Source organism: Heteronotia binoei, chromosome 19 (assembly GCF_032191835.1).
Source record: "Heteronotia binoei isolate CCM8104 ecotype False Entrance Well chromosome 19, APGP_CSIRO_Hbin_v1, whole genome shotgun sequence".
In the NCBI taxonomy this organism is placed as follows: domain Eukaryota; kingdom Metazoa; phylum Chordata; class Lepidosauria; order Squamata; family Gekkonidae; genus Heteronotia; species Heteronotia binoei.
The window spans coordinates 13,209,335-13,225,915 of record NC_083241.1 but is presented as its reverse complement, the minus strand read 5'-3'; the positions used below and the strand labels follow the sequence as shown (position 1 = coordinate 13,225,915).

The 16,581-nt window shown below is 45.2% G+C and overlaps 1 protein-coding gene across 1 annotated transcript in view; it reads right to left on the bottom strand.

Moving 5' to 3' along the window:
- LRRK1 (leucine rich repeat kinase 1) overlaps window positions 1-5,710 on the bottom strand; it is a 133,876-nt gene extending 128,166 nt beyond the window's left edge. Inside the window, exon 1 of the mRNA XM_060260081.1 lies at window positions 5,611-5,710. Coding sequence (XP_060116064.1) covers window positions 5,611-5,671 — 61 coding nt within the window. The 5' untranslated portion in view covers window positions 5,672-5,710. The remainder of the gene's footprint in view (window positions 1-5,610) is intronic.
- Between the last annotated feature and the right edge of the window lie 10,871 nt (window positions 5,711-16,581).

Below are 16,581 nucleotides of genomic sequence, written 5' to 3'. Positions count from 1 at the left end.
GAAGCAGGAATTTTTCTGAGCAGGAACGCACAGGAACACAGTTCCAGCTGGCTTGCATCGGGGTGTGTGGCCTAATATGCAAATGAGTTCTTGCTGGGCATTTTCTGCAAAAAGCCCTGTGTGAAACAGTGGTGTGAAACAGGGGGTGTGGCCTGATATGCAAATGAGTTCCTGTTGGGCTTTTTCTACAACCCCCCCGACTGCTAGTGACCGACGAATCAGTGGGGCCTCATTAACCAACTGCCCCGTTCACCTGTTAATCATATCCAAGAGTAAATCTGGAGAGGATAAAGTCTCCATTTCTATTCACTTCATTTTGTTCCAATATAACAGCCCCTAGAACATTTCTAGAATGCTCTTTTATAGAGCACATGTTTCCTGGCTACCATTCTGATAAGCCCCCAGTATCCAGGGCCTTTTTTGTAGCAGGAACTCCACTGTGTATTAGGCCACACACCCGTGATGCAGTCTATCCTCTAAGAATAAACGTCAGATGTTTGAGAGCCACAAGACAAGAAAGGAAGGTAGGTAGTTAGGTAGGTAGGTGGGGGAAGGGAGAGGAATGGAGAGGTGAAAAGAAAGCAACTTTAAATGCATTCTCCAAGACGCCAGCCGGCTTGGCTTGGAGAAGTGATTTAACAAGATAAATGCCTTCTTCAAGATGGCTGATGGGGTGGTGGGGGCTTTGAGAGCCACACAATATATGTGTGAAAGAGACACATGTGGCTCCTGAGCCACATTTTGTCCACCTCAGACCTACAACCTGGTCTTTTTAATCAGCAGACCAAACAGCAAGGTCCTGTTTCATGATGCTGTTTTGGGTATGCCCATCATTGGAGGGTAGAAGAAAAATGGCCTTCTGGGTTGTGACACCAAAAATTATGCAATTCCCTCCCCAGGGATATTTGTCTGTTTCCCTCTATTGTTATCAGTGCGCAAAGACTTTTCTTTTTAGTTTGACGCTCCCTTCGTGATTCCTCCTTCCCATTCATGTATTTTGTTTGTTTTTAATAGCTTTATGTGTGCGCATTTTAAAAAGCGGTTTATGTTTATGACTAAAGTTTGAGTCCCGTGGCACCTTAAAGACCAACGAAGTTTAATTCTGGGTATAAGCTTTCGAGTGTCCGCACACTTCATTAGATACAAGTGTGCATGCACCCGAAAGCTTATACCCAGAAATAAATTTTGTTCCTCTTAAAGGTGCCACAGAACTCAAACTTTGTTTTGTCTGAAGTCAAGCAGGGACAGGGCCTTTTCAACCACAGCCCCTTGCTGGTGGAACCAGTTACCGGAGGAGGTCAGGGCCCTGCGGGATATTGGACAGTTCCGCAGGGCCTGTAAGACAGTCCTCTTCCAGTTGGCCTATAACTGACCAGTACCAAGATACCAAAATACTGAAGGAAGTCTATAGATAGCACACTGTTGGATTGATTTTAATGTTTTAATTATGTATATTGCTATTGTATTTTAAAATTTGAATTCTACTGTTAGAACCTTTATGTTGTGAGCCGCCCTGAGCCCGCTTCGGTGGGGTAGGGCGGGATATAAATAAAATAAAATAAATAAATAAATTGCTTCAGAACAACATGGTGACCCCCCCCCCCCCTAAATCTAGATTTATGACTGCTCATGGCCTTGGGGACCCTAAGTTGGGTGGGAAGGCAACATAATGAAGTTTACATTGAAGAAAACCAACATGTGAAAATGAGGAGGAGACACTGGGGATTGAACTGGGTTCTTTCCGCGTGCCAAGGGGATGCTATTGCACTGCCATGCTACGACGATCAAGGGGTAAGAGAGGAGTAAAATGAGCAACCACAGAGATGGGCAGATGAGGGGGAAGGAGGTTCCCTCTCTCCCTCCTCTGCTCCCAACTTCCTCTTCCTCATCCTTGCTGCCAGATGGGAAACTGAAACTAAAAGAGGGACTCCCCCTCCCCTCCGCAGGCACACGCAGCTTGCCCAGCTCTCAACCACAGCCAGCGATTGCAGATTGGGAAAAAATTATTAAGGGTTGCAGTATTTTATTTATTTATTTACTTTATATTTATCTCCCGCCCATTCCATACAGACTCAAGGCGGCTAAGAGCATAGTAAACAAAACAATATTAAAATGATAAAACAATCAGACACATCACAAATAGCAAACAGTATAGAAATTACCGTATAATAGAAATCACTGTCATAGCGCCGGATTGAACGAAAAAAATAAATTTTGCTCTTTTGGTGAGTCAACAACGGCACACAGTGCCCAGGAACAGTACAAAAGGCAAACTCAACATGCACAAAAGGGTACGGTTCTTCCAAATTCAATTCACAAGATGGGTAATTTTCAGCTCATTCTTCCATCGTAGTACAGTTCATCAGTTCAAATTCAAGTTCACGTGATACAGTTTGTTGTGGATTTGGACTAATGTTGCTATTAACCAGGTTCTGGGAGGGACTGTGGCTCAGTGATAGAGCATCTGCTTGGTAAGCAGAAGGTCCCAGGTTCAATCCCCGGCATCTCCCAACTAAGAAGGGTCCAGGTAAGTAGGCGTGAAAAGCCTCAGCTTGAGACCCTGGAGAGCCGCTGCCAGTCTGAGTAGACAACACTGACTCTGATGGGTCTGATTCAGTATAAGGCAGCTTCATATGTTCATATGTTCCTGCATGGCTCATTGGAGCCTTTAGGTCAGAGCCTGGGGACTCAGGAACAATGGGAAGGAGGATCCAAATCCTTGCTGTCCTCCTCCAATCACGAGCCCCCTGATGGTTTAAATGATCCAATGGTGTCCCAGCGCGGGAACCTTGAACTGTATATAGGTGGCCCCATTGGCCCAGTTTAGCAGTCTTCCTAGTTCAGCCACTTCTATGCTGTAACTCAATAAAGAGCTATGATCACTGCACCCGCGTCTCTTCCTTGCATTGAACCCACTGTATTATACAGTTCATCAATACAAATCCATCCGTTCACACGAGAAATCCCAGGTACGAGCCTTGTTCTGGTCACCTTCTTCATCCATGACCGTATGGGGAAGAAATGCCTGTTTGCAGTAGACACTTTTGGTCCAGCCTATTTCACAGAGTTCTGTGTAGTGATTCTGCAGGCAATATCAGCTATTTCCTTTGTAGGCGATACATAATTTATTTAGAGCACGACTGAAGCGGAATTTTCCTTCTTGGCATAGCCTCGGCTGATGGATTTGTACTGACGAGCTGCGTCACACGAACTTGAATTTGAATTGATGAGCTGTACTATGATGGAAGAATTAATGAACCGAGCTGAAAATTACTTGTATTGTAAATTGAATTTGGAAGAACTGTACCCTTTTGCAAACTTCATTTGTGATTGCATTTTGTACTGTTCCTTTGTACTGTATATAGTTGCTTACTCACCAAAATAGCAACATTTGTTCTTCGTTCAATCTGGCGCTACGGCAGTGATTTCTATTATAATTTCTATATATTCTGCTTACTGCGATCCTTCATAATTGTTTTCCATGAAAGGTACTGAGTACCAGAGGTCACAAAAACAAAAGGGTCCTCGACTATGTCAAAAACAAACAATCCTAGTACAGTGTAACAATCTTTAAATATCCTAATAACTTAGAAATGGCAAACAATCCCAGTAAATATAAGAATTTCTGCATGAGTGAAGTATGAGTGAAGTATATTTGTAGAAAAATAGGTGGTGGAGCTCATTAGCATAACTCATTAGCATATGCTGCCCCCCCCCAGCCAAAAGCAACTCAATGCAAGAAAGGAGAGCCCCAGGCAAGTGAGGCCTGCTTAGGCCTCACTCACCTGGGGTTCTCCAGGGCTGCCCCCCACCCCCAGTCAAAATACCGGCATTATAGTCTGAATGACTGGAAGTTGGCATTATAGTTTGACTGACTGGAAGTTGGCATCCAGGGCCCCACAAATTTGGGTTGGCCTTGGAAGCCAGTCAAAAATTTGCAGCTGCCATGAACATGTCCTGGAAGGACTTGAACCCAACAGGATTTTTCTGTGTGCAGGATTTCTGCCTGTGAAGTGTAGGGATGCCAACTCTGGTTTGGAGAAATTCCTGGTGCTTTGGGGTGTGGCCCAGGGAGGGCAGGGTCTGAAGAGGGGAGGTATAAAGCCACAGCGGTCACCCTCCCAAGCAGGCATTTCCTCTAGGGAAGATGATCTTTTGAGTTCAGTTATAATTCCAGGAGATCTCCAGGCCTCACTAGGAGGTTTGTGCAACAGAGAAACATGGCAGAGAGTGACGGGAGAAAACCCAAAGGTTCCGTGATAGCCAGCCTCCAAAGAAGCATAAAGACACTTCTACAGATATACAAAGCACACTTCTATATTATTCCAAGCACTCTCAGACAAACCATCTTATAAACATACCCTGATTTACAGAACACCTGAAGTGAAAACAAAGAAAGGACACAACCTAGAAAGTTCATAATAAGCAGCCCTATGTAGTCAACAATCAGTCCTTCCACATTCAAAGGAATCCTCGCTCCAGTTGCTCCTGAGGAGACCCCGTAGTGTTTCTGAATAATCCCAATTCCAAATATGTTATGAACACAGCACAACACAGTGACAAAAGTACTTTATATTCCCTCCTTTCACTAGAAGCTTTGACCAGCTTTCAATAACTCTATCAATAACTCTGTCTTGGCGGTAGCATGTGCGAAAAGAATCTAGGGGTCTTAGTGGATCATACGCTGAACATGAGTCAACAATGTGATGCGGTGGCTAAAAACGCAAATGCAATTTCGGGCTGTATCAAAAGAAGTATAGTGTCCAGATCATGTGATGTGATAGTATCACTTTACTCTGCTCTAGTAAGACCTCACCTAGAGTATTGTGTTCCGTTTTGGGCACCACATTTTCAGAAGGATATAGACAAGCTGGAACGGGTCCAGAGGAGGGCGACGAAGATGGTGAGGGGTCTGGAGACCAAGTCCTATGAAGAAAGGTTGAAGGAGCTGGGCATGTTTAGCCTGGAGAGGAGGCGGCTGAGAGGTGATACGATCACCATCTTCAAGTACTTGAAAGGCTGTTATATAGAGGATGGTGCGGAATTGTTTTCTGTGGCCCCAGAAGGTAGGACCAGAACCAATGGGTTGAAATTGAATCAAAAGAGTTTCCAGCTCAACATTAGGAAGAACTTCCTGACTGTTAGAGCGATTCCTCAGTGGAACAGGCTTCCTCGGGAGGTGGTGGGCTCTCCTTCCTTGGAGGTTTTTAAACAGAGGCTAGATGGCTATCTGACAGCGATGAAGATCCTGTGAATTTAGGGGTAGGAATTTGTGGATTTCCTGAATTGTGTAGGGGGTTGGACTAGATGACCATGGAGGTCCCTTCCAACTCTGATTCTATGATTCTATCAGCGCACAACAAGATTCCAATTCTTTGCACACATTTAAGTTACAATTTTCTAAAAGTATTTGGAAGTTCGCTGGGTGACCTTGGCTCAGTCACAACCTCTCAGCCTAACTTACCTCTGAAGATCGTGCGGATAAGGTGGAGGAGGGGAGAACAGCATGATAAGCCACTTTGAGTCCCAATCAGGGAGAAAAGTGGGATATAAATAAAATAAAATAAGCTCATTAACAGAAAAGGACATAATCAAACTACTCTCATTTACCATCTTGCGCCTCCATGTGGCTGATGCTGTCATCACCGCCAGATCCCACGGACCAATACATTCTCGGCTAGGAAGTTCTGCCGTTGATCTTCCGATACATTTAATATTCAACAGGGAGGTATTAAAAATAGGTAAAGCTTATCCAGCTCGGAGAAATGGTTCAACTCATGGTATGAACTCTTCTTGTTCAATTCACGTTATGAAGTCTTCTTGTTGCCAAGAATTAAGTTGTCCTGTGGAAAAGAATAAGAGAGAGAGATGCATTTTATCAGTGGTCTAGACATTTTAAAAATAATTTCATATCCTCCCTAGTTCTTTGTTTCATGCATTGCCTGGCATAGTATTGATTACAAGCAGGGGTGGAATTCTAGCAGGAGCTCCTTTGCATATTAGGCCACACCCCCTGATGTAGCCAATCCTCCAAGAGCTTACAAAAAAAGAGCCTTGTAAGCTCTTGGAGGATTGGCTACATCAGGGGTGTGTGGCCTAATATGCAAAGGAGCTCCTGCTAGAATTCCACCCCTAATTACAAGCTAATTTCCTGCAGAAATACTAATACGTTGCAGATCGTTCCAGGTGGTTAACAAGTGTTGGTCTGCAGTGATGCAGTTAGATTTGAATCCAGTAGAACCTTAGAAGCCAAAAAGAGTTTCAGAGTAGAAGCTTTCAAGAGTCAAAGAATGTAATTGCAATCCACTGAAGTGAGTCACACTTCAGTTTTTCAGTTATTTTAGTGCTGTTGTGAGCCGCAGTACAAGAAAATGGGCTCAAGATCCCACATTAAAAAGCAAAAGAACAAAATAAGGAAGGACACGAAAGATCAACGGGAGACTGGGAGCTGTGGTCCATAGGGCGAGAAACAGGAAATTCTGTTTTGCAGAAGTTTAAAAAGGAAGTCTCAGCGGTGGAGGAGTTTTGATTCTTTTCAATCAGCCTTTCGGCCTCGCTATACGAGATGACTTCCTAATTAGTAATTTATGCATAATCTTCCCCCCCCCACTCCCACCCCCGCCCCCCACTGCTCTGCTAGGATCAGCTATCAGCATTCTGAAGAGTTCAATCTATGCTCACCTGCTGGCGCTTAAAAGTCCTGCCTGCGCAGACCTCCACTTTAAAATACTCTCCTCTTTTAAAAGGGACCCCATCCCCACCTCCTTATTCATCACTGCTTCAGAGACCGCCTTTATGACAGGCACATAACTAGCAAGCCGCCCACTCCTTTACTTCCTGGTTTCCATTTTCAAAATGCAAATGTCAACATATTTCATTCCCCAGCACAGAACCTCAGAGTGGGTGACAATATATACATCGCCTAGCTGTTTCTACACCATGGCCTTGAATTCAGCAGGAGCTCACAGGAGCACAGCCCCTGAACCTTTCTGAGGGTTCCCCCTCCTCCTCCCCACCTACCTTGTCCATTGAATAGTAGGTGCAGCTACATAACAATCCCTGGATTAGGAGAGCAGGCAGCCAGCCAGCCACCAGGGGCTTTGCCACACCCCCAACAGTCTTCATTAACCCCTGCAGAAGCCTGTGCCACCCTTTCCCCATGTCTTATGTGATTTTGGGTAGTGGGTAGCCTGCTGGCCTTTTGACTGTGTGGGAGGGTGGCCAACCAGGAGAGCGAGGCCTGCTTGGGTGGCTGGATCTCTAGCCGGCCCAAGCAGGCCTCACTCATCCGGGGCTCTCCTTTCTTGCTTCGATTTGTTTTTGGCTGGGGGGGGCAGCATATGTTAATGAGCCCAATCACCTATTTTCCCACAAAATTTCCCTGAGCACGCAACCCAAGTGTTTGACCAGCAAGATACTTAAAACTCAAGTATGCACTTAAATGCAATAGAATTGCCAAAGCGATACATCCTTTCGGTCTATTTCTCCTCTCGCTCTGAACATTATTAGCAGATGCTGCCAGAAATGGGGAAAACTATCACACGGTGACCCCAAATCACCCAGTTACGAATCAAAAGCAGGAGGTGGGAAGCTGAACCCGGGCATGTCTGTACCTAGGATCAGCATAGCTTTGAGACCAGTCTGATGTTATGAAAAAGCATCACATCAGACTACAAAGCGACACTCTGCAGCATGTTATCTATGACGGCTGTTGTTCATACATTTTATTTGCTTTCTTCAGCTAACATGCCACTTTCCCCCCAAGGCTTATATAATTCTCTTCTCCATTTTATCCTCACAACAACCTTGCCGGGTAGGCTAGGCCGAGAGCACATCACTGTCCCAAGATCACCCAGCAACCTTCTTCACAGCAGAGTGGGGATATGAACCTCGGTCTCCCTGCCCCTGGTCCAACACTCTAACCCATGGGTGTGAAACATGTGGCCCAGGGGCCAAATCAGGCTCCCGGAGGGCTCCTATCAGGCCCTTGAGCCACTGGCTGTCATCTGGTTCCTTCTCCCTCTCTCTTCCTTCGTTCTGCATCACAGTTTGCTTTGCAAGGCTCCTCCCTTGGGGAGGAAAGGGGGAGAGAGAGTTTGCTTTGCCAGCCTCTCTCAATTGCACAGCAGAGCTACTGAGCCATGTCTCTCTTCCTTCTGTTGGCTGAGGCTCCTCCCCCTCAGGAAAGAGCCAGAGCTTCCTTTGCCCAGTTCCCTGGATCCCATGGGAGAGATACAAAGAACACACCTTTAAGACCAATGAGTGCTAATGTTTTAAGCATGTTTTATTTTAGGGTGTTTTAAAAAAAAAAAAATCTTTGTATTTGTCTGTGTCCTTTATAAAGTTTATATCTCTGCTACCTGGCATTACATTTTTATGACACGCATGGCCCAGCCCAACAAGGACTCATTTATGTCAGATCTGGCCCTCATAGCAAATATGTTCAACACCCATGCTGTAACCATTACGCCACTGTGGGTCTCAGAGCCAGTTTGGTGTAGTGGTTAAGTGTGTGGGCTCTTATCTGGGAGAACCGGGTTTGATTCCCCCCTCCTCCGCTTGCAGCTGCTGGAATGGCCTCGGGTCAGCCATAGCTCGCATAGAGGTTGTCCTTGAAAGGGCAGCTGCTGTGAGAGCCCTCTCAGCCCCACCCACCCAACAGGGTGTCTGTTGTGGGGAAAGAAGATATAGGAGATTGTAAGCTGCTCTGAGTCTCTGATTCAGAGAGAAGGGCGGAGTATAAATCTACAGTCTTCTTCTGAGCAGCTATGGGCTGCACCACAAAAATTACATGCAGCCAGGAAGTTGACAGTTCCAAAAACTGAACTGACAGCACAGCAAAGGGGACAGCTGCAGCCATTTCTGCCTATAAAAAGAAGAAAAAAAGGACACATGCTCACCTGGAAGAAGCAAAAACCCCACTGACCCTCCTAAGGAAAAGCCTAACGACCACGAGGATTTGGAAACAAGAAGCAGCAGGTCTATCAAAGAACAAAGTTAAGAACATAAGAGAGAAACCATGTTGGATCAGGCCAATGGCCCATCCTGTTCAACACTCTGCGTCACACAGTGGCCAAAAAACCCCAGGTGCCATCAGGAGGTCCACCGGTGGGGCCAGAAGCTCTCCCACTGTCCCCCCTCCTCAAGCACCAAGAATACAGAGCATCACTGCCCCAGACAGAGAGCGCCAACTATACGGTGTGGCTAACAGCCACTGATGGACCTCTGCTCTGTATGTTTATCCAATTCCCTCTTGAAGCTGGCTATGCTTGTAGCCGCCACTACCTCCTGTGGCAGTGAATTCCACGTGTTAATCACCCTTTGGGTGACGAAGGACTTCCTTTTATCCATTCTAACCCGATTGCTCAGCAATTTCATTGAGTGTCCACGAGTTCTTCTATTGTGAGAAAGGGAGAAAAGTACTTCTTTCTCTACCTTCTCTATCCCATGCATAATCTTATAAAACTTATTGTAAAACTTGTTGCAAAACTCGTGCACGAAAGCTTATACCCAGAATTAAACTCTCTTGGCCTTCAAGATGCCACTGGACTCAAACTTTGTTCTGATGCTTCAGACCAACACAACTACTCACCTGGTCTGTCAAAAACATCCCAATCCATCCCATCAAGTCATCAGTTGACACAACCATTGGCCAGCCAGAGACACAAGGGGAGGGGGGGGGGGGAAGGTGATGCTAAATGACAGCCGCAACAGCTGAAGGAAGTGGCAGCTGTTTGGCTCCTCCACAGCAACCGCAAACCCTGCCGGCGGTGTAGCAGGAAGTGGCAAAACACAGATGGAAGAGAAAGGAAGTGAAGACCCTGACCGTGTGGGTTGTGCCCCCCCCCCCACCGTCAAACGGCAGCTGGGAGTTTTCATTTGTGGGGGCTGGAAGGAAAAATGGTGTGGGTCTTCCTCCCTTTACAAGTTGCGTAACGTCCGGAAATCTAACAATGGCAAAGTTCTCAACCACTACATATTCATGTGAGGAGATGCCATGCCGGTTGTATGTCTTCCTGCCAGTTGCAAAATCTAGGTAACAGATTTTACTAGGACTCACAGAACTGACAAAAAAATCACATTGTGTCAGTTTGGACGGTCCTAATACAAGGTATTAAGAGCCCCATGGCGCAGAGTGGTAAAGCTGCAGTACGGCAGTCGGAGCCCTCAGCTCATGAGCTGAGTTCGATCCCAGTGGAAGCTGGATCAGGTAGCCGGCTTCAGGTTGACAGCCTTCCATCCTTCCGAGGTTGGTAAAATGAGTACCCAGCTTGCTGGGGGGAAAGTATAGATGACTGGGGAAGGCAATGGCAAACCACCCCGTTAAAAAGTCTGCTGTGAAAACATTGTGACAGCAACATCACCCCAGAGTTGAAAACGACTGGTGCTTGCACAGGGGACTACCTTTACCTTAATACAAGGTATTAAATGGATTTTGTTCTTGGTTTTCGAGTTTGCATGAACCAACATGGCTGAACAACTTTTGTTTTTTATCTGGAAGGCAGCCAGTGAAGACACATCAGTCTTTCTGACCAAGACTGAAAAAGGGGACAACCAATATAACTCAACTCATTTTCTTACTCCACTGGGAGAATTCCATGCCATTCCACCCACTTCAGCATGCTATGACATTTATCCTGACTTTCACACAGTCCTGTTTTCCTCCATTCTTTTGGCCCAGCCCTCGAGTTCTGACATGCAGAAATTCTGCAGATAGGGCTTGACCAGACCCATAACTTCACTTCTTGGTATGACATCCACTTCAAGTAAGTAAGTAAATTTTTAAATCTTTACACTGTCTGTTTTTCAATCTACAAGAGACTGCCGAACCAGACACCATGGAAAGACTGCAGGCATAGAAACTGTATCAAATTCTAGCTCACAAAGAACCCAGTTTAGAATGGCACAGATAGTATTTATTTATTCAAAACATTTCGATGCCTTCCTCTTGACTTTGGCTCTGTAGCAACAACTTGCCAGGACACAAAAGCATTACTGAGAGGAAGCCAAACACAAGGGGGAAATGAACACTGCAAATCATTATAAATGATAAAAACAAAGATTAAAAACCACACACAGGTTAGAAAACTTTACATAAATGAAAAGCAAACACAGACACTAAAATGACAGCCAAATCCGTCTTAGCAGTTTGCCCTCAGTCAAATTTCTTCTGAAATGAAACTCACTTGCAGGACTTCCCAAAAGCAAAAGTTATTTACAGCCATGCCCATCCAAAATCAATGCAAAGTGTTCATGATCTCCAGATGTCATGAGCCCTGATGAGGGGGAGCTGGAAGGGTTAACAGACCTGGAAGAGTTGCCAGCCAGTTCCTCAGCTGAACAAACAGCAGCTGGCCCATCAATCACTCTCCAGGCACCAGTCTCAGCTGTTGATGATCAATCTCCTCCAAGCTCTCCCCCTCCCATCTCAAGAGTTCGAAGCAGGCTCTGGAAAGAACGTTCAGAGCGAAGACATGAGGCACACCGAGGCTTCAGATCTCTCAGCCCTGAGTTCTAGCAGAGTCACTGCCACCCAGGGAGCAGGTTGATTGAGACTCCCATATAGCTCCCACCCAGGACCTGGTAACTTTGTGAAAGCAACAAGTCTATTCTCTGGCTTGCATCCACGCTCCTTCCTGATCCTGACCTGCTTGATTTCCTTGGCATTCTGACCTTTGGGCTTTTGGACACTGACTTGTGATTCCGGTTTGTGATTCTGCATTGGTGACTTGGCTCCTGCTTGACTTTCTGGACTTGGACTGGCTTTGGACTCCTGCCTGCCTGCACCCTGAGAACGTGACACCAGAACACTTCCTCAAGATGGATGTTACCATAAAAAGATGACTGGGGAGAGAGAAAAAAAATGACATTTCAGACTATGATTTTAACAGCCTTTTCTCATCAATACGGCTATTCTTAGTCCTGGTGAGCCAGTAGATACATACTGGTGCCTTTGGTGTCTCTTTGCATCCTAGTTCCTCTGAGCAAAACAGACGGAAAGTTTTAGAACAGGGGTGTCAAACATGTGGCCGGTGGGCTGGATCAGGCCCCCCAGAGGGCTCCTATCAGGCCCATGAGCAACTCAATGTTTTCTGCTTCCTTCTTCCTCTCTTGCTTCCTTCTGCATCACAGCTTGCTTTGCCAGGCTTGCTCAATCAAGCTACAGAGCAAAGCCTCTACTTTCTCCATTGGCTGACTGGCCAATGTCATTTCGTATTTTCCTCTGGGTCCTAGGCTCAAAGCATTGACCATGAGATTTCTATAATGAGAGTCAGTAAATCAAAAGTAGGTTTGCAGCTTGCAGATACGCACCTAAACAACTAAACAGCATACTCAAGATTGCTACATTACAGACACTGTCTCCAGATTCTGATGCACTCATTCAGAACAAAAGACGTCAGTTATCAGAGTCTGTTAAATAAACAAAATATTGCAAGCGAGAGTGCTAATCTTTTAACCATGTTTTAAGTTTTTAAAAAGACCTTTAATTGTCTTTGCCTGTGTCCTTTATAAACTTTATATCTCCACTACCTGGCATTACGTCTTATGACACACATGGCCCAGCCCGACAAGGTCACGTTTATGTCAGATCCGGCCCTCATACAAACGAGTTCGACACCCCTGCTTTAGAGTACTCCAATGTAACAGGCCCAACAAAGCACTGTAACCAATGCATGCTGGAAACAGTCATCTCCAAGGTTTATCTTTAAACATAATCTTTCCCTAATCACGCAGGATTATTATATAAATACATTAGCTGTCAAGCCGGTAGATTCAATAACGAGTCTTTGCTGATAACAAAGTAGCTAGTTATTGATATCATAGTTCTCGACTACAAGGAGATTGAAAGACTAAAGATCATACAGTAGAATGTAATCATATAAGGTACACTTCAAAGGGATTCTTGAGGGAGGGGTACTATGCAGGGCACATTCACATTGATGTTACAATTTTGTTCTCAGGCCTGCTTTGGCCTTGAGCGTCTCCTCAGCTCCAACCTCCCCCGATGCCCGGCCTGAGAAGGCACTATAATCTCTTTCACATATTCCCATTTCAAAGCACAACTACATAACAAAGGAAAGGAGGGGGGTGAGGAGAACTCAAGCTAGCAGCATTGGCATACAGTATGGCTTTACCCAGGATGCTTCTCTCCTGAACCAAAGATTGAGTGCAGGCTTGACCAGAGTTAAAGCAGACTTTACATTAGCCAGTGTTCCCTCTAAACTATGTGCATGAGAGTCCACTAATTAACACAGGAAGCCCCGTTCAGTGGCAATCTGGAGCCACGCGGGCTCTTGCACCGCACATCCCCCCTTTGAAGATTACAGATGTTCTATTCTGCTCAGGATGTGAACTGGTATCAAGATGTACCTCGATTCAGTTCTGATCTGGCGCACACAGGATTCAAAGTATTTTGTCACCCCAAGCAAGGCATGCCCAATCCCTCCAGGACTCAACCAGGGTTGGCTTGAAAGCTGCCAGCAGTAAGGCTGGCCCTGGAGGGTGCAGTAGTGTGCCCCTCTGTACGTGCGAGTCCTTATTAATTATTATTATTATTATTTGTTTATTCATATTCCGCCCATTCCCCCATAGGGGCTCAGAGCGGAGAACATCATAAATAATAAAACCACAATAAAATCACAACATCATAATAAAAACCAAATACAATATTCAGTACAACAGGATAGTCCAAGCAATACAGCAACTCAGCGCAGTAGAATAGTACCGTAGGGGACGCCAACCGATCTAATGGATAGATGCCTGCTGCCTCACCCGAAAACCTGGCGGAACAGCCCCGTTTTACAGGCCTTACGGAAGGCTAGCAAGCCAGGTAGGGCCCGGATCTCCATAGGGATCCGATTCCACCAGGTTGGGGCCAGGACCGAAAAGGACCTGGCTCTGGTAGAGGCAAGTCGGGTATCTCTTGAGCCAGGGACGGTCAACCTATCTTGGGAGGCTGAACAAAGCAACCTCCGGGGCACATACGGGAAGATTATACCTTCCCAAGAAGTCACTTGGGTGGGGTGGCAGAAAAATCTAGCTCTGAGCAGCTAAGGCCAATTATTACAGCACTTTCCTCTCTCTCCACATATGCCAGCATCCTTCAGGCATTTCCCTCCCTCCAGACTGGACAGGCAGGTAAACAGCTCTCTTTTCCCAGTCAAATCTATCTGCTCCATTCGCCACTGAATGCAACTGTTCAATCCAAAACCTTATGCTTATGCTGCAATTTGCATGGAAACTGGACTGTTGCTGCTGGAAACTCGCGCCTGGCTTTTGACCTTTAAGTTTTGGCTGCGCCTTTTATTTAATTTTGAACAGAATTCTTTCACCTTTTTGATGCTGACGGACCATCATGCATCAAAATGGTTGACCCTGATCCAAAAGAAAATCACATCCATAGGAATTTCCTTGGATGCATTTTATCTATCCTCTGCTTCTGCGGTATTTCAAGCCATCAAACGTAGACTTCTAGATATCCAGTTGCAATGTCTGACTGAGGCAGCTCGGAAATCTTGCTCCCCAAGTCACCTGGGTTTATCCCAGACGCCTGGGCTTCTAGCTCCTTATCTCCTCTTTTTAACTGATCCTCACCAAAGAAGAGCACTCATGCTGGCTAGATTCAATGCATTACCATCGGCCATCCTTTTCGGAAGATACCACAGAATCCCCCACAATCTTAGACGTTGCCCTTGTAGCCAAGGAGTCATCGAAATGGTCCCTCATGTTCTTCTGGACTGCTCTTTCTATAGCAGCCCACAAGCAAGATACCTAGATGCATTGCTCTCCGACCATCAAGGCCTTTCTGACAGTGCCAAGGTCCGCTTTTTACTCCACGGGAAACACAATTTTGTCACTACTCATGTTGCTTGCTTTTTACAGGTTGCGATCCAAATCAGAGAGGCTTTTACTTATGCGTAGCCCACAGCTATTTTATGTCATTTAACTTTTGTTGGACTTCAAGGTTTTATTATATTCTATACTGTTACTGTTGGTTTTAAACTACACTTATTAATGCCAATAAAGGTCTAATGAATGAAAATGAATCCAAACCCTCAACAAAAATCGACTGATCTCTGGGAAAGGCAATTGTGTAACTATTTCAAATCTCCCTGCAACCAACAGAAACAGCACATTTGGAATCCCCCCCCCCCCAGTCTTTTCTTCCAGGTCAAGTTTCTATACTGAATTCTCAAAAAACAAGACGACATCTCACCTGAACACAACCCCAGACCTGATCACCAACTTCCCCTTTCATCTCTATTCTTGACACTTCTCTAACCACACCCCATCGTCCTCAGCAACTGCTACATACCATCCACCCAATTTTATTTTATCTTTTTGGTTGCCGTCTTTTCCTGACACGAAGATGGGGGCGACGGAAGGTTTCAACTGCCTAATTAATGCATCTCAAACCACGGCTAAGGGCAAAGGACCAGGAAATGAGAAGAGGAACGGCAACTATCGTTCCACTATACGAGAAGCAGATTTGTACATACAACTAAAGAACTGGGCAGCAGCTTATCCAGCTCTTTTATACCCTACTTGCATTTGGCTTGAAGTTAAAAGGTTTTATATTTCAAGGCGATAATGGATATTATAAAACAGTTGAGGTGCAATAAGGATGTTGACACAGCAAACGGAGGTACAATTCATGTATACCACACATTCAAATTTTCTTGATATCTGTATTGGGTAATTCTCAGGTTCTAATGCATGTGATTTAAACCTCATTTATCCAGGTATTGGCCCCATTTTATTTGTCAAGTGAATGTGTGTAGACTTACAAACAGACATATGATGTACATACAAAGATATTCACGGGTTCGCTGTAACATGTGAACACTTGTAGGGCTGCCAACTCCAGGTTGAGAAATTCCTGCAGATTTAGAGGTAAAACATGGGGAGGGACCTCCCCACTATAGAATCCACTCTCCAAAGCAGCCATTTTCTCCAGGGGAACTCAACTCTGTGGTCTGAAGATCTCCAGGCCTCACATGGAAGCTGGGCATGCTGGAACAGAGCTTGTGAGCCATGTATTTTAAGAGCGTGAGTCAGACTGTGTAACCTTTGGGTCCTGTGCCACTAGATGACTCAGAGATGGTGTAAATAAGGACAGGCTCAGCCCAGAACTGGCCTGGCCCACAAGCAAATTTCTAGTCCTTCAAAACCTCTAACAATCAGAACAAGATGGCGCCCATCTGGAGCTCAACATCAAATTCCAGTCAGGCTTTCTTGACTACTGAGTATCAAAAACAGCCGAGCACTGTCCAGACTACCCTTTTTAGCTAAATTAAAAGCAGTTATGGTGCTAAGAAGTAACAGCTAGTAATAAGAAATATTCAGGGAGGGCATTTTAATGAAGGGATTAGAACCATAATATAATGGAACAGGAGGTTGGTTCTAAAAGGTCAAGCTATTATAGCGTGCTGCTATGATTATTATATCTATCAACTCCTTTACTACAACATCCTCTACTTTCCTTTTTTTCCCCTTATGGTTCGACATGCCTTAGACAGCTTTTACTGATATTGTTTTCCAGTTTCTGTAATCCTAGTACTGCAGTGTTCAGGGTACCTT